General features: G+C 44.7%; 1 protein-coding gene and 1 long non-coding RNA gene across 3 annotated transcripts; one reads left to right on the top strand and one right to left on the bottom strand.

Annotated features, from left to right (window-relative positions):
- Window positions 1-297: 297 nt before the first annotated feature.
- Window positions 298-25,737, bottom strand: ushbp1 (Usher syndrome 1C binding protein 1). 2 transcript variants are annotated; one of them, XM_056277324.1, is made up of 14 exons: window positions 25,292-25,737; window positions 23,998-24,221; window positions 23,615-23,751; window positions 23,110-23,273; window positions 22,251-22,460; window positions 9,394-9,656; window positions 8,772-8,912; window positions 8,414-8,502; window positions 8,086-8,221; window positions 5,940-6,174; window positions 4,925-5,083; window positions 3,604-3,701; window positions 2,065-2,181; window positions 298-1,876 (listed from the first exon to the last, which is right to left on the bottom strand). In XM_056277324.1, exons 1-14 carry the CDS (start codon window positions 25,295-25,297, stop codon window positions 1,711-1,713), a joined length of 2,145 nt encoding a protein of 714 aa, XP_056133299.1. In that variant the 5' UTR covers window positions 25,298-25,737; the 3' UTR covers window positions 298-1,710. The 2 variants fall into 2 exon arrangements, with proteins under 2 accessions (XP_056133299.1, XP_056133300.1); XM_056277325.1 differs by having other exon boundaries at window positions 25,300-25,736.
- On the top strand, window positions 2,085-9,545 carry LOC130110276 (uncharacterized). Its single transcript, XR_008810034.1, has 3 exons — window positions 2,085-2,924; window positions 8,114-8,242; window positions 9,433-9,545. It is a non-coding gene; the product is annotated as an uncharacterized LOC130110276 (long non-coding RNA).
- Window positions 25,738-26,572: the final 835 nt, after the last annotated feature.

Here is a 26,572-nt window from a genome sequence, read left to right as displayed (position 1 = left end):
CAAAAAAGCCTGCAATTTAATGATTTTGCATACTGATCTATTAAAGCCACAAGCTTGACTCCATAAGAAAAACAATACTGTACTGTATACAGAATAGGGATCACCATGTGATTAACTTTTTACAAAGTATACCTTCTCCTTGTTATCTGACCTTTCTCTTTGATTGAGATCCTTTGATAAAAAAGTAAACAAGAAGTTAGATAGAGCAAATACGTTCTGTTCTAACAACCTCTGGTAAACTTGGGGTGAAAAATTGCAGAGAGAGAGAGGGAGATTTAATTTTCAAAAGCACATTTATTTAGTTTACATTCCAGTCCGACTGCTGATATACAGACTTATTCATCTAACTGTGATCCAGCTCATAAAACGAAGAACAGTTTCAGAGAATGTCTCATTGAGTGGTTCAAACAGAGTATTTATAACAACAAACAGGTTTTCAAATCGTCCGCACTGTAAAAATGGTTTCTATTACCCCGCAGAAAGGGCAAACATTGGCGGGGGAGACAGAGAGAGAGAGAGCAAAATGAATGATAATTTTATCATCTGGTCAAATGGCAGTTATTTACAATACTGACGGTGACCTGGAGCTGGGGAGGGCCCGAGCCCTACCCGATGACCCTTGCTCGGGAAAGGGCAAGCTCCGCAAGAGTCAGGGCATCAGGGACTCACCACATCGTCTGGCCTCCTGAACCCTCCATTCACTGGCCAACACAACAGCCAGGCATCGCTGTGACCCTGTGGGTGTGACACTCAACCTTTGCCTTAACCTCCTGACCGCTGGTCACAGCTGCAGCTGATCAACTAGCATCGTTCAGAATGGAGGGGGGTAAGGAGGGAGAAAAGGATAGAGATTATTGAGAGATAAGGGTGGAGAGGGAGAAATTGAAAGCGAGGAAATGAGGATAAAGATGAAGCGTTGGGCACATGGCTGACGGATATGTGAAGAGAGGGTCATATGATATGAGAGATGGCGAGAGAGTCAGAGAGGCTGCGTGTGAGAAAGAAGAGCGATATAAAGGGAGGGAACAAGAAAGATGGAGAATTGCGAAGTGGCAAAAAGACAAATGGGCAAGCTGTCGATTTTTGTGTGCACGCCAGCCATTGTCCCGGCCCCATCCCCCTTCACTGAACGTTGTCACAACAGAGTAGCAGAGAATGGCTCGGAAAAAGGACATGTGCACTCCCGAGGTCACTCCTGAAGTCCTGAGTACATTCCCTCCTTGAGTCAGTCTAGCTATTCATAAATACCTGAAAGCAATATCTCTGAGTGATGAGGTGGCAGCGTGTCCACCTGTGATGAGATGTGCTTCCGACTCCTTTTCTATTTATTAGTTTGGGCTCAAGCCGTGTGCTATTCACATTAAAAGGACTGGAAAGCGCAACCATAAGCATCTTCTTTATTCCAATTCACTTTTACCTATTGGTTTGCTGCCAAAGGAAAATGTAAGCAGTAGGTAGGTAGGTTGGTCAGTCAGTCAAGGTTGATAGGTCAGCCAATAGGTTTGGAGAATTAAAAACACACTTAAAAAGGATGACAATACAAAAATAGACTGTGACAATGCAGTCATTAGCACTGAGCCATCTTGCAGGCCATTACAATGCGTATCAGCAGTATGGATTCAGCAAAGATGTAGACTGGTAGATGGGATGACTCAAAGCTGGATGTTGCAGAAGGCTGGAACGTGATAAAAACAACTTTTAATCATGAAATCACAGAACAGTCTCTTCCTGTGACCGCTCAGAGGCCTCTACTGTGGCCCTCAGTGCCCCAATCTGGCTCTGGTGATTTTCTGACATGGCTGTCCACTTCTGCTCCAGCCTCCAACCATGCTCCCGGTACTTCCTGCGAGCATCATGGTCCGAAACCCTGGATTTGCTGAAATAAAGCACAAATAAGAAATAATACACTTAAAAAATTAAAACTTGATAAGTAGTTTTGTAGCACTTTGTTGCCAGTTCCTCGGCTCTCCAGGTGCAGAAAACGATTGAATGGATTTCAGTTATTATAAATTAAAACCATGGCAACCACGACAAAGGCAAAGAGTCTTTTGTGGCATGAAGTACCCGTGAACTTTTGCGAGCTGGACCATGTACTCATCGCTCTTGCAGGATGCGCTGTCTGAAAGAGCGGTTTCCAAGGCATCATGTACAGCGGACAGCCTCCTCTTCAGAGCTTGTTCTCTGAAGGGAGGAACAAGAAAACCAGATGAAAAGCCTCAGGGTCTGCACTCCTGTGAAACCACGGGGGTCCTCGATGTATGAATAATTTAGAATCACTAAGAAACGTTGTATTCATTCAGCAGTAAGAGCCCAGTTGGAAAAATACAAAGAAGCCTCCCATAGAAATAATATTTCTTTTTATATCACTGTTTAAATGGCCTCGGCTTGCGTATGAACATAACCACAGTGGAAATAAACGTTTAAAGCAATGCGTCACTTTTACGTATTCACTGTTTATGGTTAGTGAAAAAAGAAGGACAAATGGTTTGTGAAAAAAGGACACTGGTAAAAGGGTCAGAAAATAATAGCTTGTTCACAATATCTTCGCCCTCCTAGACCTAAAACAATCTCACACAGAGTATTCTGGTACAAACCCCCTTGGTAATCAGCAGTAGTAGAGACCTAGCAGGCTTTAATGTCCAAAGTCTGCATTTCTGCTGATAATGTTCCTTAGCAACAATCCAAAACCTGGCAACAAATGCCCGAAAGGACCCATTTGTCTGATTTTACTGACTACCATCAGTTGGTTTGCTTCAAGTGCAAATACGCAGATCCATTCAGACAACTTTACAACCTGGATTGTTCTCTGGTTCCACCTGAAAGTGTTCCTCTTATAGATAGTTAATACACTCTAAAAGAAAAATAAAATAGAACAAACTTAATTTCTAAGCGTGCATGTCATTTGGCGGGTGCTTATATCCCAGGTAAGTGAAAAGAGAACGTAAGGAAAATTTTATTTTTCTGTATTTAGCACTTTTCTTAGTTTATGAAGTTAGAATGCGCTACAGAAAGAGATACTTAAAAACGTGAGCAGGAAGGGCAGTAGGATAGTAAAACATGCATAGGAAAAGAGTTGAGCTTTGTCTAATAGCATCATTATGGGGAAAAACACATGGCACATGCAATGACACCTCATACACAATCACTCAAGAGATTAAAACGGGTCCACTTGTTGATTCTCTAATCTGATATCAAGGGTAAGGCGGGTTTTTGCAGCGACAAGAAAATGTGTGATGATGTGAAATGACCAAGGCTTCTTGGCTTGAATGTCAAAGGGACGTAACAGTGTTATACATGCACAATTCTTTTCAGCGACATAGGCTGTCTGAACATGTAGTGCCCTGTACCTAATTTGAAAAGCTATAACTGATTTCAAACTTCACTGGTACCAAAGCACCTTAGAGTATCCCTGAGTGCACGCATTTTGCTCTTTTTCATGGGTGATCCCAGTGGGAACCTAACTCTATTTATCCCTTACTATTCTTTAAATATATCCCTTGCCATAGCAAAGTAACATTTGACTTACCTAGCACCACAGTCTGAGCAATATGTTTTGGGCCCCAACATTGGCAGTAGCCCATATAGATCCATATTATTTCTCACCTCTGCAGGATGGCCCGCAGCTCTCTCAGAATGGTTATACTCCGAGGGCCGGGGATGTCTCCTTCGCTAGCCATCTTAACTACATCCTCAGCCAGCTTCTGGAAAGTACATTCAACCAGGAGTAGCTGATTAGCTTCCACGCTAGAAAGAAAGCGTTCTTATGCTCTACTTTCTTACTAAACAACTGTAGGCCCAAAGATACGCCTAATTGAAAAGCAGAAAACAGAAGGAAAAAAAAAACCAAACAGAAGAGAATAGCATTAATCTAGCGAGCAATTGTGATTTGGCTGATAGCTACAGATGTTTCAACATTTTCTGATATTTGACCACAATGGAAGCACGGATAAATGAGGGGCAAACAATCTTTCCGTCAGATATTGCCCAGTTTAGTCCACTTTAATGGGGCTGAGCTCTGAGCCAAGACGTGTCTCTCACCTGGCCCCAGCATAGTGGAGTGATCTTCCATCGAGGCTGCAGACTCACTCACTTCCTTCAGTAAAGGCCTAAAAACCTTTAATTTTCCAGGGCTATCTTAATCCATAGATAGTCTCTAAACATGACCGTGATACTGATTTGTGGCATCGTCCAGCTAACTTGCGTCACTATTAGTGAGCTACCTAAACACTGGTGCTAATCACATTTGACATTACATACGCTCTTGGCTATGATATGATTACTGTTTAATGCTCTAAGATACCTGAGGGTTGACTCATGAATTTATCTGCTAACGCTCTACACCCTGTGCTTTAAAAAACTTCATTGGGGAGAAAAACAAATAGGAAAATGATGTCAGCAAGTTTAAATATTATTAGATATCAAATCTTTTTTAATCATCAAAAATAAGAATTGAAAAATTCACAGACTATAGAGTGACATTGAACTGTGGCATGGGTGTTTGCAGAAAAGGAGTGATTCTTCATTTCATCGAGGTGATTGGTCCTAATGTTTTGTTCACTCTTACTGTACAACACTGTACGAGAGAGCTGTGCTAATTCAAATCAAGCTAGCTTTTTCTCATTTCTTCATTCTCAAGCTGAGTTTGGTTTTTGATAATGGCATAGGAATGTCATTCTGCAAAAATCTGTGCTACTGTAGCAGAATAGCCCTGGAGAAGACCTTGTAGAACTAAAATACCTCCCCTGGCCAGGAGGGATTCTGCTTTGGTAGATGTTTGATTTCCCAGGTGGGGCAGCCAGATTTAAGAATGTCGCTCTAGACCAACCTCCTGCTCCCCATGGCACATCCCCCCCCCCTGCTCGGTTCAACTTGATTTGATATTGTTTGAAAATGTCATCTGTAAGGTTGTATGAAACTATTCAACCTGTTGTGCAGTCTTGCGCTCCTCCTGCTCCTCTCTGAGGCTTTCCGAGATGAGCGCTCCAGCTGCGTCCTTGGCCTTCTGAGCCATCAAACTCCGGTCAAGATACCTCCATTCTCTCTCTGTGAGACGGATCAGACCTCGCAGCTCCGACATTTCCTCCTGGACACGGTGTAATGCAAAAGTATAAAGTAAACAATGACTGTAGCTGAGCACATAGTCTAACAATCAAGAGATGTACATATTAGATCTTAATTTACGAGTATCTCTCTTTTCCAGTGCCTGCTCAGTCAACGCATCGGAAATTATTTGGGAATTACATTTTTTGCCCTGGCCTATCTGTATGTTACAGAACAAAGAAGTTACTAATCAGCCAATTACGAAGCACTTCAACCATGTTCTTTTCCATTATCATCTCCTTCTGTCCTCTCCCACAAAAAGTCACTGCTTGCTCTTCTCACCGGATATGTGAGATGTAGATTTGGCAGCAGCGTCTGATATACAAAGATTATATTCATTCAAAACCGTTAGCATTGGGATTGGGATCTGAAGAGAATCTTTTCCCTGTTGAATCTTCTCCAAAAAATGTTAACTGCTCACCCAGCTAAAGGTCCTTAACTAAAGTACATGGAGAATAGATATTCACATACATAGGAACAGAGCACACTTCCACACATTTAAAGTCGTGCAAATTTGAATTAATGAGCCGAGCAACAGTCAATCGGTAAGACCTTCATCGGAGCATACGTACATGGTAAACAATGGATCGGCCCAGTCGTTGTCAATATCAATTATGTTAAGACAATGACGTAAGTAAAAAACCACCTATCCAATCTCACTACTTACTGGTTTAAGTGTATAATTTAGTATAACAATATGAATCAAATCAAGGAGTGAAACTGGGTGCATTGGTGCAATTCCTATTGAAATCTTACAGAAACACTGTTGACATAAGACACAGATATCCAACATGTGGCTCCGCCAAGTGCAGAAAGCCTAGATCAGCAAATCATCTCACCTTGACAGTGATAAGCTTATGGAGCAGGGCGGCCTTCTCTTTCTGGATATCAGAAGGGTTGGGTGTGTCTTTAGCCCCATGTCCTGCCCCTCCTCCATTCAGGGTAGCAGGGTCAGGGCTCAGTTTGCCCTTTCCTCCAGGGCCAGGTTTAGGGATACAAATGGCTGCCCGGTCTCTCTTCAGGCGTTCAATTTGCTGGTGAAGAGCAGTCTCCCTCTCTTCCAAGTCAGACTCCCTGTGTGGTGATTGGTAAGGAATTATTGTTAAAAAAACAAACAAAAACATAACAGCAGAATCAGTGAAATAGGTGCTCTTCAAAGTTGTTTGAACACATAATTTCTTGAAGTTTAATTTCCCTCTCAAATTATAATCCCCTTCTCTTTCTGAGAATATTTTTTGTATATTATTCGATAGTAGATTGTTTCTTACTTTGAATATTTGTGCAGTGTTAAATTCTACTAAATCCCTGAACTTCAAGGCGCTTGATTTTAAAATAGCTTGTTGGTGTGTTCACGATATCCTACATTAATAACGATCCTTTTTTTTGTAGTATACATTATGGTCGTAGGTTGGTTTTGTAGGCGCTACCCCATACTGCCACACAGTAGATCAGATATGGTCAAATAAATGAACAATACAGAGTGTACAATTATTTATGATCCAGAATGTGTCTTGCTTTTCTCATGGCTGCAGTGCTCCTTGCCAATTTTGCTCACACATATGTTATGTGAGGTTTCCAGCAGACTTTGTGTTCTAGTATCACACCTAGAAATTTATTTTCATATACTCGTTCTAGTTGGACATTGTCTATCACTACTTTTACTTTAGTGTTTATTTTATAATTTCCAAACAACATAAACTTTGTTTTGTCCAGATTTAAGGATAATTTGTTTTTGTCAAACCACCGTTTTAATTTTTCCATTTCTTTTGTGGTCACCTCCAAAAACTGCTGTAAATACTCACCAGAACAAAATATATTCGTGTCATCCACAAATAAAACAAATTTCAATATTTTTGATACCGCGCGTATATCATTTAAGTACAGAATGAACAGTTTTTGACCCAAAACCGACCCCTGGGGTACACCGCAAGTAATATCCATGCATGACGATTTATGTTCGTCTATCTTTACAAACTGCTGCCTGTTACTTAAATAGCTTCTTAGCCAATTCTGAACCACCCCTCTGATACCATACCTTTCCAATTTATATATTAATCTGTTGGGGTCAATAGTGTCAAAAGCTTTTTTTAGATATATAAATATTCCCACGGCAAACTTTTTTTTGGTCTATGCTATTAGTTATTTCTTCAATTAATTCAATGAGTGCCAGAGATGTCAGTCTGTTTAGTCGAAACCCATTCTGGCTATCGGTCAGCAGATTGTGCTTCTCAGTGAATCTGTCTAGTCTAGCAGCAAATAGTTTTTTCCAATATTTTGGAGAATTGTGACAACAATGAAATTGGTCTGTAGTATGTAGTAAATTGGTATCTATCTTCAGTTTTATATAAGGGTATGACTTTTGAGATTTTCATTTTGCTTGGAACTTTACCGGCTTATTTTGTAGCATTATCCTTGAAATACTTCGAAATAGCTCTCTCTGTCCTGAGATCTGGTGACTACGAAGGTCATAGCGTATGATTTACATCATTTTCATACTCATCAAACCATTCAGTGACCCCTCATGCCCTGTGGATGGGGGCATTGTCCTCCTGGAAGAGACCACTCCCACCAGGATAGAAATGTTTCGTCATAGGAGAAAGAGGATCACTCAGAATAACTTTGTATTGATTTGCAGTGACCCTTCCCTCTAAGGGGACAAGTGGACCCAAACCATGTCAGGAAAATGCCCCTCCCCTGCCCACAGCATAACAGAGCCCCTGGACCCCCTCACTGTAGGGATCAAGCCTTTAATTTGTCACCCATCAACATAATTTTATGCGTCTAATCATCCAGCCCATGTGCTTTGGCAATGTACAGCTGCAGTTTTGGGGTGTATTAAGGCCTCTTCATCCTACCCATTACATTACATTACAGTCATTTAGCCGACGCTTTTATCCAAAGCGACTTACAATAAGTGCATTTAACTTAGGAAATCAGGAGAACTACTAGTCATCAGAGGTCATAAGTGCATCTAAACAAGCATACCCATGCCTTGTGTGGCTGTGCGTTTCAGTCTCCTCTGCACCATCTGCTGTTGAGAAGGAAGTTGACAGCTCTTCTGTTCCTGGGCTCCTGTGCCAGGACTTTGGACTGCCATGTTGCTGCCTGTCATTTACCTGCTCTGAGAGGAGAAAATCTTACTGTGAGTAAGTGTGTGTGTGTGTGTGTGTGTGTGTGTGTGTGTGTGTGTGTGTGTGTGTGTGTGTGTGTGTGTGTGTGTGTGTGTGTGGGCGTGCGTGTGTGTGTGTGTGTGTGTGTGTGTGTGTACATGTGTGAAGTTGTAAACAACTGTGGATGATTGGCATTTAAGCACCTGCTGAATCTGTCCAGACTGGAATGCCTTGCTGATTCTTAGCCTCATAAAGCAACAGAAGCTGACTGTAGGCCTCCTCACACTCCTCGCTGTCAATCAAAACCACACAAAGACAAAAATCCTAAATGCACCAGGAGACTGGAATATAAATTTGATCATAGATTAATAAACACATTATTCTGTTAGAATTTGTTCATTATAATTTGAAAGCTTAGATTTGTTTATCATATAGTCGAAAAGAAATGAGGTCAAATGAATGAGCATGCACGTGTGTGCGTGTGTGTGTGTGTGTGTGTGTGTCCACCACCCACACACATTCCTTTGTACTTTGCTTGGCACACGTGTTTTATGTGTTTACCAATATCTGAGAGCCATCTGCAGGGCAGATCTATCAGCCTCATGTCTGCTCAGGGTCAGGCTGATTTGCTCTAACTCCCCCTTCCTGTGCTCAAGAGCTGCAGTCAGACGCTCGTTCCTAGCCTTCAGCTTCTCCATGCACCTGGAGGACGCGAGTGTCAGGAATCACAATTAGACGGATTGTCTATATCGAGTAATCTGGTTTATGCTTCAATCCTGTAGCCCTAATCCTTTTCCTTAGATTGGCATGGTTTTATTCTCTACCGTCACAGAGAACATCCCCTTAGGTGTCAAATTTAAACTGTGAATATCAGACAAGTTATTTAAAGTTACAACTTTTTTTCTTCAAACTCGCCACTACTGAGCTTCCTGTTCGGCATTTTGCTATTACAGTGACAATGTGAAATTTTAGCACCATGTAATTTTTCTTGAGAAAGTCCTACCAGACAGTCACCACTAAAATGTGCACCTGCAAAAACGTTCATATTTTGGGTTTTTTTTTTTTTTGATTGCCTATTGTCTGAAATATACCAGGATGGGCATGTAAATCACCAGGATTGTTACTTTAAGAATACAAATACAGTATCTGCTAAATGTCCCTAAATTGGCCCCATCAGACTCACCTTTGCAATCTTTCTGTCTCGCTTCCGGTGCTGACAAAGGGGCTTGGACAACAGCTGCCCAGCGAGGCTCTTTCTGAGCCAGGGGACGCCAATGGAGAGACGTCCCTGTCAGAAGGGGTTTTGGGTTTTCTGAAGAGCAGTGGAGAACTGGGAAACGGAGGAGAGGACCAGTCTGGTCTCACAGCTCCACCGCTGGCAGTGCCTTTGGTGCTGTAGGGTGGGGAGGGACTGCATGACCGCCACGCCTTTTCAGCATCCACCAACTGGAGCACAAAGGTGGAGTAATTAGTGAATATGTGAACTTGATACTTGCCACACTGTAACCTGGGTTTGAACCTAAATCATGGCACTCCAACACACTTGCCTGTTGTTTAATCAGTGAATATGATTATCATCATAGGGGGTTTTACACGATATCGCTACATATGCATATAGTATATATTGTGGCGGACACTAGGGGCTATGCCTCTCACCCAGCAGGACTGTGAGCTGGGGGCGTGGTTTACGTTCCCGGGCTCGCCGGGGCAGGGTTGTTCCTGCTGCAGTTGGTTTTTGGAGTTGAGGAATAAACATCAAACTCGCCTTGGTCTCATGTGTTTTTCCTCATTCCTGCCACATTGGTGACCCCGAATTGAACATGTTTGGAGCAGAAGATGTGTGTGAATCCACTTCGGCCACGCCGCCCCAACTCTCACAGCCGGCCGTTCTCGCCGCGGTTGTGAAGCTCCCAGAGTTCTGGCAGAGCGACCCGGCCTCGTGGTTCCAGCATGTCGAGACGCTGTTCCACCTGCGTGGAATCTCCGCGGACGACTCCAGATACTATCTGGTCGTCGCCGCGCTGGATCAGCAGTCCACACGCCGGGCCATGCAGCTGTTGCGCGCCCCTCCGCAACACGATAAATACGTCGCCCTCAAACATCTTCTGCTCCGGAGGTACAGCCTATCTGCCGCAGAGAGGGCAGATAGAATCCTTTCCCTATCCGGTTTGGGCGACCGGACGGCTGTGGAGCTCATGGACAATATGCTGTCGCTGCTAGGCTCAGACGAAGGTGGATTCCTTTTCCCGCACGTTTTCTTGCGCCAGCTCCCGTCTCCTGTGCGCGCGGCTTTGGCTAACTCCCCGTGTCTGGCCGCTGGTGACTGCCGAGGTTTGGCTGAGGAGGCCGATCGGGTCCTGCTGGCTACCAGACGGTTCTCTGTGCAGAGTGTGGCATCGGAGCCTCTGCAGCCGACGTCGGAGGACGCGGACCCGGCAGTGGTGGTTGGTGTGACTGCCCGGAGACGGCGCGGGAAAGGCCTCTGTTTCTTCCACCAGCGGTTCGGCGGCAAGGCGAGGCGCTGCGTCCCTCCGTGCACGTTTGAGGCGGCGGGAAACTCCAGGGTCAGCGCTCAGTAGCAGCTGTGGGCGCTGGCGGACGTAGTGAGCTGCTCTTCATTAAGGACACGATGTCAGGAAGACGGTTTCTGGTGGACTCAGGCTCGCAAAAGAGCCTACTCCCTCCTGCTAAGACAGACAGGTCGGCCGAAGGCGGCGGCCCACAGTTAAGTGCAGCTAACGGTTCGTCCATTGCGACGTTTGGCACAAGGTTGGTGACTGTTTGCTTCCACGAGCGCCATTTTGAGTGGGACTTTGTAGTGGCCGCCATTACTGTTCCTATTATCGGCGCGGATTTTCTGTGTGCTAATGGTCTGCTGGTTGATGTTGCAAACCGCCGTTTAATTGATGCTGTGTCTTTCGCCACTGTTCCGTGCGAGACAGGGGGAGACGGGCCGTTAACACACGCTAACTTTTTAGCATTAGGGGATGTTTTTCAGCGCTTGCTGGCGGATTTTCCATCGGTGACTACGCCTGCCTTTTCCACCGCGGTTACTAAACACGGGGTAGAACATTTCATTCCCACTCTGGGACTGCCAGTTTTTGCGCGCGCGCGGCGCCTCGACGCGGTAAAATTGGCTACATCTAAGGAGGAGTCCGCCATCATGGAGCGTCTGGGTATAGTGAGGCGTTCCAACAGCCCGTGGGCCTCGCCGCTTCACATGGTGCCCAAGGCGGATGGGTCGTGGCGGCCTTGCGGCGATTTTCGCCGCCTGAACAACGTCACCGCCAATGACCGCTATCCCATCCCACACATACAGGACTTTTCCATACGCCTGGCAGGTACCACTATTTTCTCTAAGGTGGACCTGGTGCGCGGCTATCATCAGGTTCCCGTGCGCGCAGAGAACGTGCCCAAGACCGCAGTGATCACCCCGTTTGGGCTTTTCGAATTCATGCGCATGCCTTTTGGCTTGAAGGGGGCAGCGCAAACCTTTCAGAGGCTGATGGACTCGGTGTTGCGTGACCTTGATTTCGTGTTCGTTTATCTCGACGACATATTAGTGGCCAGTCCGTCAGCTGACGAGCACCTGGCGCACCTGAAACAGGTTTTCCGTCGTCTGGACGAACACGGCCTGATAGTCAACCCGGCCAAGTGTCAGTTTGGACTGCCGGTGATTGACTTCTTGGGTCACCGCATTTCGCCGCAAGGCGCGGTCCCGTTGCCTTCTAAGGTGCAAGCGGTGGCGGAATTTCCCCGCCCGGTCTCTGTTAAGGCATTGCAGGAATTCTTGGGAATGGTGAATTTCTATAACCGTTTCCTCCCTCGCGCTGCCCACCTCCTTCAGCCACTTTACGAAGCCCTGCGGCTTAAGAAGGCTAACGACCCTGTCGACTGGACTCCCGAACAGGTCCAGGCCTTTGACGGAGCTAAGTGCGCCCTGGCTAACGCTGCCCTCCTCGCCCATCCCACACCCACGGCGTCCATAGCTTTAACAACCGATGCGTCTGACATAGCCGTGGGGGCTGTGGTTGAACAGCGTGTGGCGAATGCGTGGCAGCCACTCGCATTTTTTAGCCGCAAACTGCGACATAGCGAGCGCAAGTACAGCGTTTTTGACCGGGAGTTGCTGGCACTGCACCTTGCAACCCGGCATTTCCGCTTCCTGCTGGAGGGTCGCCCATTCACGGCTTATGTGGATCATAAGCCGCTGACTTTTGCCATGTCCAAGGTGACTGAGCCGTGGTCTGCTCGTCAACAGCGCCACCTAGCGGCGATCTCCGAGTTCACAACGGACATTCAGCATGTGGCCGGGAAGTCCAACCCTGTTGCTGATTGTCTGTCGCGTGTGCTTGTGTGTCCTGTGCACCTCGGTGTGGATTTCTCCGCTATGGCTGCCGACCAGCCCAGTGACCCGGACGTCCTTGCCCTTAGGTCAACGCGTACCGGTCTCAAGCTAGAGGACGCTGTGATGCAGGAAGGCAGTCCTGCCCTCCTCTGCGATGTCTCCACCGGCCGTCCCCGCCCCGTTGTTCCAGTGGCCTGGCGCCGTCGAGTTTTCGATTCGATTCACTCCCTCTCGCACCCTGGAGTTCGGGCATCGGTGAAGTTGGTCGGTTCCAAATTCGTCTGGCCTGGCCTCCGCAAGGACGTCAAGGGGTGGGCAGCTGCATGTGTAGCGTGCCAGCGCGCTAAGGTCCACCAGCACACTAAATCGCCCCTCGAACCGTTTCCGATCCCGGCCAGACGTTTCGACCACGTGCATGTGGACCTGGTGGGCCCTCTAGGGTTTTACGCACCTGCTCACAATGGTAGATCGGACCACCAGGTGGCCAGAGGCTGTCCCTCTATCCTCCACAACATCCTCGGATGTTGCACGCGCTTTTCTTTCCTCCTGGGTCGCCCGTTTCGGCACTCCGTCAGACATCACCTCAGACAGGGGCCCCCAGTTCGTGTCAGAGCTCTGGTCGGCACTTGCGCGATCCTTGGGTGTGCAGGTACACCGCACTACCGCGTATCACCCTCAGGCTAACGGGTTGTGTGAACGTTTTCACCGGTCACTCAAGGCAGCGCTGCGCGCTGTGCTCTCGGATGGTAACTGGGTGGATCGTTTACTTTGGGTTATGCTCGGGTTGCGTTCGGCTCCTAAGGAGGACCTCGACGCGTCACCCGCTGAGCTGGTGCTCGGTCAGCCACTCCGCGTCCCTGGGGAATTTTTGCCTGGGAGTTCCGCTCCTCGACCCCGTCCGGCCGTTTATCCTTTTTTGTCCGACAGCACTCGGGTTCCAGGCCCCGTTCACCACTGTTTTCCGCGGTCGTTCGTGCCTGCGGAGCTCATGTCGGCTCGTTTTGTTTTTGTACGGCATGATGCTCACCGCTCACTCCTCCAACCCCCATACGATGGCTCATTTCGGGTCCTTGAGACGGGTCCTAAGGGTTTTGTGCTAGATATGGGTGGGCGTAGGGAGCGTGTCACGCTTGATAGGCTTAAACCGGCGCACAGGGTGGCAGGCGAAGTTGTGTTTCCGGCCCAGGTTCCCCGTCGGGGTCGTCCCCCTTCCAGGACCCCGGCAGTGTCTTCACGGGTTCAGCGTTCTGCTTCTCAGCCGGCTTTGGACTGTGTTTCACCTACTGTTTCGGCTGAGGGACGGCGCAGCCGTTATGGCAGGCCGCTTAAGCCTCCAGTGAGACACTAAGTTTCTTTCCAGGAGTTCCTTCTGGGTGTTCGGGGGGGGGGGGGCTGTGTGGCGGACACTAGTAGTAGTCCATGGGCCAGAGCCCAAAATTTCCTATTTCGGTACACTCAAGGTGGCAAAACTTACTTATAATTTTTGAAAGGATCCATGTCTGTAGATGATATTTTGGTATGATAACCATTCCTGAGTGGCAGCTGTATCACAGTTATCAGCTCATGAAGTTAACCACCCCCTAAAGTAAATTGCATTTTAGACGCTGGTGCATATCCTGGTTTAGCCTCATGGTCAGGACAATTTTCAATGTTCTATAATATTGTCTTTGGTATCATTTTAAAGGGGACCTTCTTAGCTTTCATTCAAGCCCTGTTGTGGATATTTCTCACAAATATAGAGGTCACTTGAGCTCTTCAACCCGTCAATAATACACATCTTTCTGCAATGTTCGCCTAAACTATATACTTTCTTTTAGCCCTGTGGCATCTAGGAATATCAGGGACACAAAAACTGGAATACTCACAGGACTGTAAAGATTCAGGAAATGTATAATATATCCATGCCATTTCATTGTGTGAGGTGATTGTGAACCTTAAATTAGAAGGGCATTATTACTAAGAAACTAACTAGACCAAAGCCAGTTAGTCCATGGGTCAGACCAGATATCGATATCACCCAAGGTGACACAACTTCACTGGTGCCATTTTATTTGGTACACTAACAGAAGTAAAATAATACATAACCTTTCCAAACGAGCAGCTATTTCATTTTTCTTTCAGGAAACCTGTTTCTGTGCCTCTCACGATTGTGTATTTGCCCAGATTTTTACAAATATAGCATTTCAACACCCCTGGTACTGATTAGCCTAGCTTAAACTCTGGGACAGTTCTTAGTTGGCCAACAACCAAGGATAACCAGTACTGTGTACTTCCATTCATTGTGCTAAGCTAGGCTAACGTGCAGCCAGATAGCTTTCTACTAAACACGTATAGAGGAAACTGGTATCTATCTTCTTGTCTCACTCTGGAGAAGATTGTAAGCTAATTTCCCATAATGTTAGCATGTTCTTTTAATGTATATGTTAATATGATTAGTTAAAGTGGCTACGAGGAACTTTCATCTTGTGTTGATTTTAGCTGTTGCATAGCAACTAGGTAATGTATCTATTTGTGGCTATGTAAGATAAATAATGGTAATATGACGCTGGTGAAGCAAAGTAAACTTTGTTTTAGTAGCGTTCATACACCTAAGTTACATGTATTTGTTTGTATGTGGCAGGTGAAAACTGACTGAATATGGCCACTGGTGAACAAGCAAGTTTTTACCCAATACCAAAGCGCCCACGGGTGGAGTGCATTATCCACTGTTCTGATGATACAGATAAGCTGGTTTCACTACAAAGTGTCGACTCATGGAGAACTCTGCTCAGGGCAGCTCAGATACGAAATCATGCACCAGTTTTGAAACTGGCAAAAGACATTCCTGAGGGACAGATTCCAGCAATCTACTACCACAGAAAGTGTCGCAGTATCTTCACTATGAAGCAAATTCTTGATGGCCTCCTTGCAAAAGAAAAGAAAAGTTGTGTCTCTGCTGAAGAGAAACAATCTAAGAGAGTAGCTCGACATGCTCCAAGTACATCTAGGACTTATGATGCAGAGTGCATATTTTGTCAGAAAAACAGCAAATATTCCAAGAGACAGAATACGAGAGAAGTACTGGTGCAGTGTCGAGAACTGCGAGCTGATGCAAAGATCAGGAGTGCAGCCACAAAGAAAAGGGACAGCAGAATCCTTGCCATTGTGAGTAGAGACCTTGTAGCAGCTGAAGGGCACTACCACAGGTCATGCTATAGACTTTACACCAAAGAAGAGGTTTCCAAAGGAGAGGTTGCCAGCAATGAAGATGATGATGCTGCAGCCCAGTATGAAGCTGCTGTGAATAAAGCATACAATGAGCTGTTCCTCTTCATCAGGATGGAGCTTTTTGGCAATCCTCAAGTGATGACAATGACTGATCTCTCTTCTAGACTGGTAGCTTCAATGAACTCCCAAGGCATTGCCCAAGTCAAGGAATCAACCAAGAAGCACATAGGGCGAAACCTGGAGAGTGAGTTTGCTGGAGCCTTGCAGATATTCCCTGATGAGAAAGGAAAATTCCTCCTCTATCCCGATAACTTGTCCATGAGGGAACTTGCCAAAGAAAATCAGTCTCTCAAAAGGGAGCTGCAGACCCTGAAAAGTGTCAGTGCACAAGATGTTATAGCCAAAGCAGCCATCAAATTGAGAGCAGACATTAAAAGTCAAGATGTTCCTCAAACCTGGCCGCCTGAAGTCAAACCAGAAGCAGAATGTCCTACCATTCCAGAGTCGCTCATTATCTTCCTGTACTCTCTACTCACAGGCTCAAATGATCCTGATCATGCATCCCAGAGAGTGCAGTGCCTTCTGCAGTCATTTGGCCATGACATAGTATATGCAGTGACATGTGGAAATACCAAGCCTTCCAAGCACATTGTTCTGCCATTCAGTGTCAAATCGTTGACAGGAAATGTAGAGTTGATAAACATCCTCAACCGACTTGGTCACAGTGTGTCCTATTCACAGATGGAAGAGATCAACACTGCCCTGTGTCTCCAGAAACTCTCATCATCAGGGAGTGGCATTGCCCTTCCAGCTAACATCCATCCTGGCATATTCACAACTTTAGCCTGGGACAATATCGACCGTCTTGAAGAAACTGTCAGTGGTGAGGGAACATCTCACAGAGTCAATGGGATTGCTGTGCAAGCAAAGCCAGTCAACCCACTTCCTGTCCAACCCATGCCCACTGTTCCCAAAACAAAGAAGAGAAGCGTTGATGGACCCCCACCAATGTTACCAACTTACAATGCTGGACAACGGGTAGGGCCACCACAAAGCAAAAAGTCAGATGCCGATACTGCAGCCAATACTAAGCTTGCCAGAGAGAAAAACCTTCTTTGGGTCCTAGCACGCATGTCACAACAAGAAGAACAGTCAGTCAGCAGCTGGACAGGCTACAACATCCTGACTCGAGGAGAGATGACGGTCATCCCCGACAATATAGGCTGTCTGCCTACCATCAATGCTCCAGCGACACAAATGTCTACTGTCAATGAGGTGCTTAACCAGTCACTGAGCATCATGCAGTGCTTAGGCCCGAGGAAGACTGTCTGTGTCTTTGACCAAGCCCTGTATGCGAAGGCTGTCGAGATCACATGGAAACACCATGACAAGTTCCATGATATCATCGTTAGGCTTGGGGTATTCCACACCATCTGCACACTGCTGGCAATAATAGGAAAGCGTTTCCAAGATGCTGGACTCAAAGACCTCTGCATTGAGTCTGGCATGATGCAGAAGGCTCAATTGCTGGTGTTATGGATGGCCGCAAGTACAACAGGGCAGTGCGACTACACAAGCTCCTGTATGAGGCTCTCATGCGACTGACCTTGAATGGTTTCCAGTCCTGGTTGGAAGAAACTCACAGGAATGACATGGTTCACCTGAATGAGACACTGAAGACCATTGACAGCCTTGGGAAAGAAGTCTCACAACATGCTTTGAAGGAGGTCCTCGAGAACAGCTCTTGTACACGCATCATGGATCTATTTGAAGTCTACCGTGAGTTCCTTAGAGGTGGAAACGGCAGCCTCTCGAACTTCTGGATGTCCTATTTGGACATGGTTGAAATCTTGTTGGGGCTCATCCGAGCATCCAGAGAGGGAGACTGGATGCTACACTTGGCTAGCATTCGAGCAATGATCCCATGGTGCTTTGCTTATGACAGGATGAATTATGCACGCTACCTCCCCTACTACTACGCCCAGATGTCTGAGCTGCCCATCACACACCCAGATGTGTACACAGAATTCATGGAAGGAGGCTTCTCAGTCCAACTGGGCTCCACCAATCCCTTTGGCCGAATCCCTGTTGACCAAGCTATAGAAGAAATGGTGAACAAAGACACCCAAACAGCTGGAAGGACAAAGGGATTCAGCTTGAAGCCAGGAGCTGTGACCAAATATTATCTCACAGCTGAGTATAGAAGCATGTACCTCAGACAGCTGAGAGACCTGACAGGTCAAGGCAGGTGCAAATGGTCTCATCCAGATCTACAGAGTCCAAAGATCAAGAGAGATGAAGCAGATGTCCAGTCTCTCATGGACCTTATGGAGAATAACTGGCTCAATCCTATGTCCCCTGATGAGATTGATTTGGTTAGCCTCTCCACTGGCAACATGGCTCCACCTGATGTGACCATAGATCTCTTGAGAGCTCTTGAGAAAGGAGAAGAGGCCTACCAAGCATTCCAGCAAACAAGGTTAGATGCAGACCCACCACCTGTGAAATTCCACGACAAGATGACCAAGCAAAGTTTGAAAACATTCTCCAATGTCAGCACAAAACAAGCTCATGGAAAGAAAGCACAGGATGTGGTTCTGAAGGCAGATAGAAACCTTTTCAGTCACATGATCCTGGTGGCTGAAAGCAGGAAGGTGAATCTGAAGGATGTCCTTGCCTACCCATTGGGCCCACTACCATGGGCACTGGCAAATGCTGATGGGTCCTTACGAAAAACAAACAAGGCTGCACTTGCCAGAGAGCTTGAAAAGAATGTATCTCCTGCAGAAGACATCCCAATCCCATCTACTTCCATCATTGATGGGATGAGCCTGGTCCAAAAAATGAATGGCAACAACAAAACCTTTGCACAGGTGGCAGAGTCAGCCTTGACCCAGGTCCTCCATGAGGGAGCACAGAGTGGGAGGATTGATGTTGTTTTTGATGTCTATCACCAGACTTCGATCAAAGATGCTGAACGACTGAACCGGGGTGGAGACATCACTCTCCAGTACAAGAATCTTGCAGGGGGACACCACGTCCAGCAGTGGAGAAAATTTCTGTGCAGTTCCTCCAACAAGACCAGTCTCATCAAGTTTCTGGTGGAAGAGTGGAAACTCCCACGATACAGAGCTATGCTGCATGGCAAGGTGTTGTACATGACCTGTGAGGAAACCTGCTACAAGTTGACAGAAGATGGGTGTGAGGAAGCAGCAGAACTGCACTCCACACATGAAGAAGCTGACACCCGTCTGCTCCTGCATGCATTGCATGCAGCAAATGCGGGCTCAAAGTCAGTTATCATCACAGCTGAGGACACTGATGTCATGGTGCTTTGTCTTGGCTTCCAGAAGGACATCACCTGTCCCATCTACCAGAAGTGTGGGACTCAGAACCGCACACGGTTTGTCGACATCACCAAACTGGCAAGTTCACTTGGAGACAGCATCTGTGACAGCCTAATTGGCTTACATGCCTTCACAGGCTGCGACACTGTCAGTGCATTCGCTGGTCGAGGGAAGCTGAATGCCCTGAAGATAGTGAGAAAGCACACTTCCTGCCAAGAGACTTTTAGTCAACTGGGACAGACATGGAATGTGAGTGATGAGCTGTTCCAGAAAATTGAGCAGTTCACCTGTCGGATGTATGTTGCTAATAGCAGCACTGCTGAGGTGAACAAACTGCGTTACCAGCTCTTCTGCACCAAAAGGGGAGAGGTTGAGTCCAGCCAGCTGCCACCATGTAGAGACTGTCTCTTTATGCATGTTCAACGAGCCAACTATCAGGCAGCAATATGGAAGTGCTGTCTGCAGGCTAACCCTGTGGTGCCAAGCCCTACTGAGTATGGATGGACAGACGATGAAGGCAAGCTGGCCATTTACTGGATGCGCTCCCCACCTGCACCAGATGTGGTCTTGGAAATGCTAACATGCAAGTGTGTGCATTCATGCAAAATGCCAAGCTGCATGTGCCTGTCAAATGGACTTCCATGCACAGACATGTGCAGGTTACAGACCTGCAGTAACCAAAAACAGCAGGATGGTCCAGAACTGGACTTTGAACTTGGGGAGTCAGATGATGAGAGAAACGAGCAGTTTGATGAATGACAGTGTGATGATTCTGATGGTATTACTGTGGTAGTAGTCTATTGATGCACAGGATGTTGATTCTGGACTTGGTTACCCAGAGCTTGATAACAATAATGTAACCATATTCACATATACCCATTACCCTACCCATTACCATTACATATACCCACTAATGATATGGGATTACATGTATCATTGACTAAGTATATGTAAATGTCAATGTTGTTTAAAATATTAAAATAGTTCATTACCTCACTATGGTATTCCTTTTTATCATGTATTTTGATTGTGTATTTAAACAAATGTATAGAGACCAGTTTGTGACCTAACTGGCTTTGGTCTAGTTCTCATTTAAGGCTCACAATCACCTCACACAATGGAATAGTATGGGTATATTATACATTTTCTGAATCTTTACAGTCCTGTGAGTATTCCAGTTTTTGTGTTTTGTGTCCCTGATATTCCTAGATGCCACAGGGCTAAAAGAAAGTATATAGTTTAGGCGAAAATTGCAGAAAGATGTGTGTTATTGACGGGTTGAAGAGCTCAAGTGACCTCTATATTTGTGAGAAATATCCACAACAGGGCTTGAATGAAAGCTAAGAAGGTCCCCTTTAAAATGATACCAAAGACAATATTATAGAACATTGAAAAATGTCCTGACCATGAGGCTAAACCAGGATATGCACCAGCGTCTAAAATGCAATTTAGTTTAGCGGGTGGTTAACTTCATGAGCTGATAACTGTGATACAGCTGCCACTCAGGAATGGTTATCATACCAAAATATCATCTACAGACATGGATCCTTTCAAAAATTATAAGTAAGTTTTGCCACCTTGAGTGTACCGAAATATCGTCTGGCCCATGGACTATAGGGGCTATGCCTCTAATCCAGCAGGACTGTGAGCTGGGGCATGGTTTACGTTCCCAGGCTCGCCGGGGCAGGGTTGTTCCTGCTGCAGTTGGTTTTTGGAGTTGAGGAATAAACATCAAACTCGCCTTGGTCTCATGTGTTTTTCCTCATTCCTGCCACAATATATTATATATATATATATATATATATATATATATATATATATATATATATATATATATATATATATATATATATATACACTTAGCACAAAAGGTAAGGAAATTTGTGTTTGGTAGATTATTTCTTTGTTGTAACAATGCTTATTGGCAATAAATCTTATACCGTTGGAAAGCCTGTTTATTTCCCTTTTAAATGGTGCCACATTTGTAAGGAGCATGCACTTGTGGGATGAGCAGCAGAGCTGAGTATGTGGGTTGCACCAATGAAAAATTTGCCAAATCTGCTCTGCCAATGCCAAACAGCTGATTTTGCTGTTGCTATTGACTCTTGTTTTGAGCTTCTGGTACCCCAGCTGCTGACAATCAGCTGCCTGATGTAAGATTTATTGCCAAGAAGCATTGTTACAACAAAGAAATAATCTACCCAACACACATTTCCTTACTTTTTGTGCTAAGTTTGTATATATATATATATATATATATATATATATATATACATATATATATATATACATATATATATCACAGTATCTGCTTACATACGGAAAAATACCATATTTAAGAATTCCACCAAGGTTCATCACATTGAAATGATTGATATTATCAAACCAAAAATAGTTTTCAAATAATACTCCACCAAAGATTTCAATCTTGATTCTGTGAGAAATTGTAGGAAGTAGATTCTCATAATTTAAACTACACAATTGTGTGCTATGATATGACAATATCCAAATTTAATCCCAATACAATACCATCGAAAGATGATGAACAATAATGCTGAATTATTGCCCTGCCTTACTTCCAGTGAGTTCTGACATACAGACTCAGCTGGTGTACAGCCTGATAATGGGCATTTAACGACATGCTGCAAGCATTTTCAAAACTTGTGTGACTTTGCCTCCGGGATCTGGAGAAGATCGAGGTTTAAAAAAAGCCTGAAAAAGCCTGTTCACTGATAAAACCTTTAGGCTATGCTTCAGTCAGTGGCTAATAAACTAGGACAAGGAAAAACAGAATCATTATTGTATCTGGCCTTTGGCTGCATGAGCTGCTGACACCAACAGTGTGTCAGATGGTTTTAATTTTTGGTTTTACAGTCACAACCAAACCATTTCCCCCTTTCATAAACCAAGAGCCAACAATAGAATGAAAGGAGCAAGAACACCAACAGTAAAAACACAAACCATAAAAACAGCAATGGTCATAGTAGCGATAACACATTACATATTTACTTGACATTTGAAGAATCCTGCAAATTCAAGCTACATTCACAAGGGTGGTGTTAAGACCGCAGCCACAACCAGTAACAAAAACCAACAGCGATGGCAGAATAATTAATCAGTGGGATTTAGCCAACCCACCATCTCCTGTAGTTTATGCCTCTCTTCTTCCGTATGATTCAAGGCATCCTTTGCGCCGTTTAGCTCTTCCTGGCAGCTTTTCAGGGTGGTTCTGAGAGCACAGTTTCGCTTCTGCAGACCCATGATGTCCCTCTGGTACTTGTAACGCTCCTCAGTTGGCAAAGCCGATGGGCACGAAATCCCAAACTCTCTTTCTATCTCTGCCAGTATCTGAAATGTGTGTGTCGTTTGTTTAAAAATCAAACAAAGGGGGACACAACAAGGTGTGTGTGTGTGTGTGTGTGTGTGTGCATGCGCGTGCTTGTACCAAGTTTTTCTATCCTAATGGTGACCAATAGGATAGAAAAAACTTAAACCACCTATCTTGTGGGGACATTATATGGATCCCCATGAGGAAAAGTGTCTATTTTAGGTTAGGACTTGGATTTAGGGTTAAGGTTAAAGTTAGAATTAGGATTAGGGTAAGGGTTACGGTTAGGCATGTAGTTATGATGGTTAAGGTTAGTGTTAAAGGTTAGGGAATGAATATAGTCAGTGAGGGGTCCCCACAGGTATAGTGTGTGTATGTGTGTGTGTGGGGGGGGGGTTAACCACACACTTTTCATACTTTCTTCTACAGCTATCTGTTTTAAAAAAAGATATGCCAGGCATCATCACAAATCATTGCTCGGTCTCTATCCAAGGAGGGAAGGTCATTGTGATCTGGGATTTCATACCACCCTTTTTAGAGAGCAATTTAATGGGTAGTTACAGGAATTTTGTCATTAAAAATGTTAATGGACCAAGGTTTGATGATGAAGAACATTGACGTACGATGATATATGTTCGATAAATATGTATGTATTTTACTGTTTCAGACCTGAGAGGCTTGAACCCAGCTCTGCTGTGCTGCTGCCAGATGTTCTCTCTGTTTGCCGTGATCAGAGACGGTGACGGGGACAGCCCAAGACCTCCTGAAACTGATGGAGTCCTCCACTGCTGAGAGAACCTCCTGGAGTTTTGACCACACCTCACCACTTCCACCTACAGGATGAAAGTACAATTCCATTTCATTTGCTTCACAAATAAAATAGAAACAAATTGATATGATGAAATATAGCGTGAGATGTTACATTTATGTTTCAAAACATTACTATCTACACAAAAGCAAATTATTCATGTCAATTTGTTTGCTAGCTTTGCTCTTCCTCAGACGGACATTTCCATCAATTAATAATAAAATTATACATATAATTCTTAGTTTGGTCGGCTACAGAAAAGAAATCATCAGCAGAATACCACGCGGGTGCATGGTATGCAGAGACTGGTGAAGGGCTGAATGGTGGAGAAGTCATGTTGTGATGTCATATTGTGATGGTGCAAACCTCTGTTGGTGACTGGAAGTTTAGAGGTGGTGTCAGCAGCAGTCTTCCTCTCCGGGCTGCACCTGACTAGCCCAAGTGTCACAGGGTCAGGACCCGGAGATGTGTACGGATCTGGTAGATGAAAGTCTTCTGGTTCACTGAGAAGGAAAAGTAACAAGTTGCTTCTGCAACTGTGAGTAACTGTTGAATGTATTGTTTTTCCTAAACAAGCCATTCCATAAAACCAATAGCACATTCGTCAATCAAGTCATTGCTAATTAAACTATGATGGAGAGATACATAATAGCAAACTGGTATTCAGAGTCAGTTCAAGTGTAACATTTCCCTCAGCATCAGTCTTACTGATACTGGTTCCACTGATTCAAACATCTTAGTGATATTACCTCGGTGCCTTTAGTGTCCCCATTTTCTTGTTCAGTTCAGCAATGATGCTCAGCAGGGTGCCAACCTCAGCCTCGCACTGGGCCAGCTCTGCTGGTGATGGCTCAGGATTTGCTACCGGCTGCGAGCCCACAGCTTCAAGTGTCACCCGGGCAACAGGGGTCATCGCCTCCTTGCCAAACACCGACCGAGAGTTCAGACTGTCACATCTGATCAGGCTGGAATCCTGCAGGGGGAAAGGGAAGCTGTTGGGCTAGTATGGATCATGGAATGATAGCATGCTTTTTATTTTTTCACAGAAAAGTGTTGTTTTTGGGGATGAAATGTTACAGAGAAAATGTGTTTACATGTGTATATTTTTTTTCACGATGGGTTTGGTCATAACAACTCAAAATAATGGAATTTGCCAAATTACCCCACAATATTTACCTATCCAAGAAATGTGTTATGCTCATATGACATGGGTTATTGTTGGGATTTTACAGCTATTGTTTTGAGCTGCGGAAAAGGAGGAAACTTAAACATCCTGAGACTCAACTTCCTGCTCGGAAAGTGTCCTCCTCATAGCGCTCGCAGAACAAACATCACATCAACTGATCCTGCAACAACATAAATCTGTAGCCTACCAGTAATCTAAAAAATAGACCTTTTCCCCAACCCATTATATTTCTATTACAAGAACGTTACTATATGTTATATGGTTCATGATGAGATGTTGGTTGATCAACTTTACGTATCCTTATGTACATATCTGAATGTGTTGTTGTGTTGTTATTCTATGTTAAGTACACTGTGAGAGCCATGAAACCCGAGTCAAATTCCATGTGGGTGCAAACCTACATGGCCAATAAACTTGATTCGGATTCTGATTTGTATGACAGAAGCTATTTAACACACATCAGAATGGGAACCTGGATCAATGACTGAGTATAATGAATACACAGGAATTTGTTTGGGTGACATAAGCTGATGTCATACAGGGTGCAATAGCCCACAATATTTTTGTGCTGGTCCAGATGTCTTGCTGCGGTCAAGTTACAAAGTTAGTAAGAGGTCTGTGATTTTTTTTCATAGGCCTACATAATTTATTGAGAAATATTGAGCATTATCTAATAACTCAACTACTCCCTTGGAAACAGTTACAGATTTACAGATAAATCATCAAAATCTCTTTAACTAGCGATTTTGGTATGTTTCCTTTAGCCATAGAAATACTTTCCATCAGGTGATGTAACACTCAACATGTGAAGTTGCACATTTCCAAACCAAACATGAAAATACTTGATGACTACCAACCTCCATACCTCGGCGATGATAAAGTTCCTGTTTTGCTGTTCTGTCTTCTATTGAGCATTTGAACAACCATGCATAGTTGTGTAGTTATTGCTGTCCTGTTGTTTTGTATGATTATACCTTCCAAAACTTCTCCCAGTTTCTGCTGCAATGCACGGCCAGCCTGTGTGCTTGAGAGTCTTGTTCCGTCCCTGCTTCTCTGTCTGTCTGTCTGTCTGTCTGTCTGTCTGTCTGTCTGTCTGTCTGTCTGTCTGTCTGTCTGTCTGTCTGTCTGTCTCTTGCTCTCTCTCTCTCTCTCTCTCTCTCTCTCTCTCTCTCTCTCTCTCTCTCTCTCTCTCTCTCTCTCTCGTTTCTCTGTCAGTCTGTCTCTGTTTCTCCTCTCTCTCTTGTTTGTCTGTCTGTCTCTGTCTCTGTCTCTCCTCTCTCTGTCTCTCTCGTTCAACACTCCTCACACACACGCACACACCTCCCCACTACCAAAGTGTTAGTGAAAGCACTCTTTGTCCCACAAATGTTTCTCCACAACTCTTCAGGATATCACTGAGACAGAGGGCTTTTGGCATATGGTGAACCAACTAAGTGGAAATCACTCGTCCACACCCATTCCCCTTCACAGTGCATCTCTTCCTGTATGGTGCAGTTTGCTAGTTTATATGACCATAAACTCAACACCTGTGGACTAATCAAGTAATCTGTGTGTAATCTGTTGACTAATTAAAATAACATTTCCAGCCTCTTCAGTGGACTTAGTCATTGCAATGGTATAAAGTGGCTCATATATCTGTGATTTCTGTGTCTTTCTCCCACTTAACTTTGTGTCCCGATGAACTGATTCAACTTTCTGGGATTTCCTTGCCTGGACTATTGAGCATGCACCAAGGCATTTCTGTGTTTACGTCAAAGTTTGGAGTTTTAGGGTTTTTTGTTTTGTTTTGGGTGGGGGGCGTTCAAAAAGCCAAAAAAGGCAAACTCAAGTGTCTTTTATTTTAGATTATCTCTGAGGGTGGCTTTTTAAAAAGGATTGTACATATTTGAATTTATTTTTCCATATTTTATTCAAATTAATTTTCCCATCTACAGCTCTGTGTATTTAATTCATGTTATGCTGTTTACAATTTAGATTTTGGAAAAAAAAATATTATTATAACGTTGTCGGTGTTATTACTATTTACACCACATTAAATTATATAAATGGTAGATGCATATTGTTGTCACGAATAAAAATCCGTATTTTTATGCAAAGTTAGTGTACGAACATATCTGTTGCACACTTTGGTTGGGCCA

This window comes from Lampris incognitus, chromosome 3 (genome assembly GCF_029633865.1).
Source record: "Lampris incognitus isolate fLamInc1 chromosome 3, fLamInc1.hap2, whole genome shotgun sequence".
Taxonomy (NCBI): domain Eukaryota; kingdom Metazoa; phylum Chordata; class Actinopteri; order Lampriformes; family Lampridae; genus Lampris; species Lampris incognitus.
This window is presented reverse-complemented; position numbering and strand designations above follow the sequence as displayed.

What these genes read in the sequence shown, in the direction of transcription:
- ushbp1 (XM_056277324.1), bottom strand. An exon ending in ACTTCCAGTCACCAACAGAG is followed by an intron (nt 23,274 to 23,614) that starts GTTTGCACCATC and finishes TTCATCCTGTAG; the next exon opens with GTGGAAGTGGTGAGGTGTGG. An exon ending in CAGATGGCTCTCAGATATTG is followed by an intron (nt 8,503 to 8,771) that starts GTAAACACATAA and finishes TTTGATTGACAG; the next exon opens with CGAGGAGTGTGAGGAGGCCT.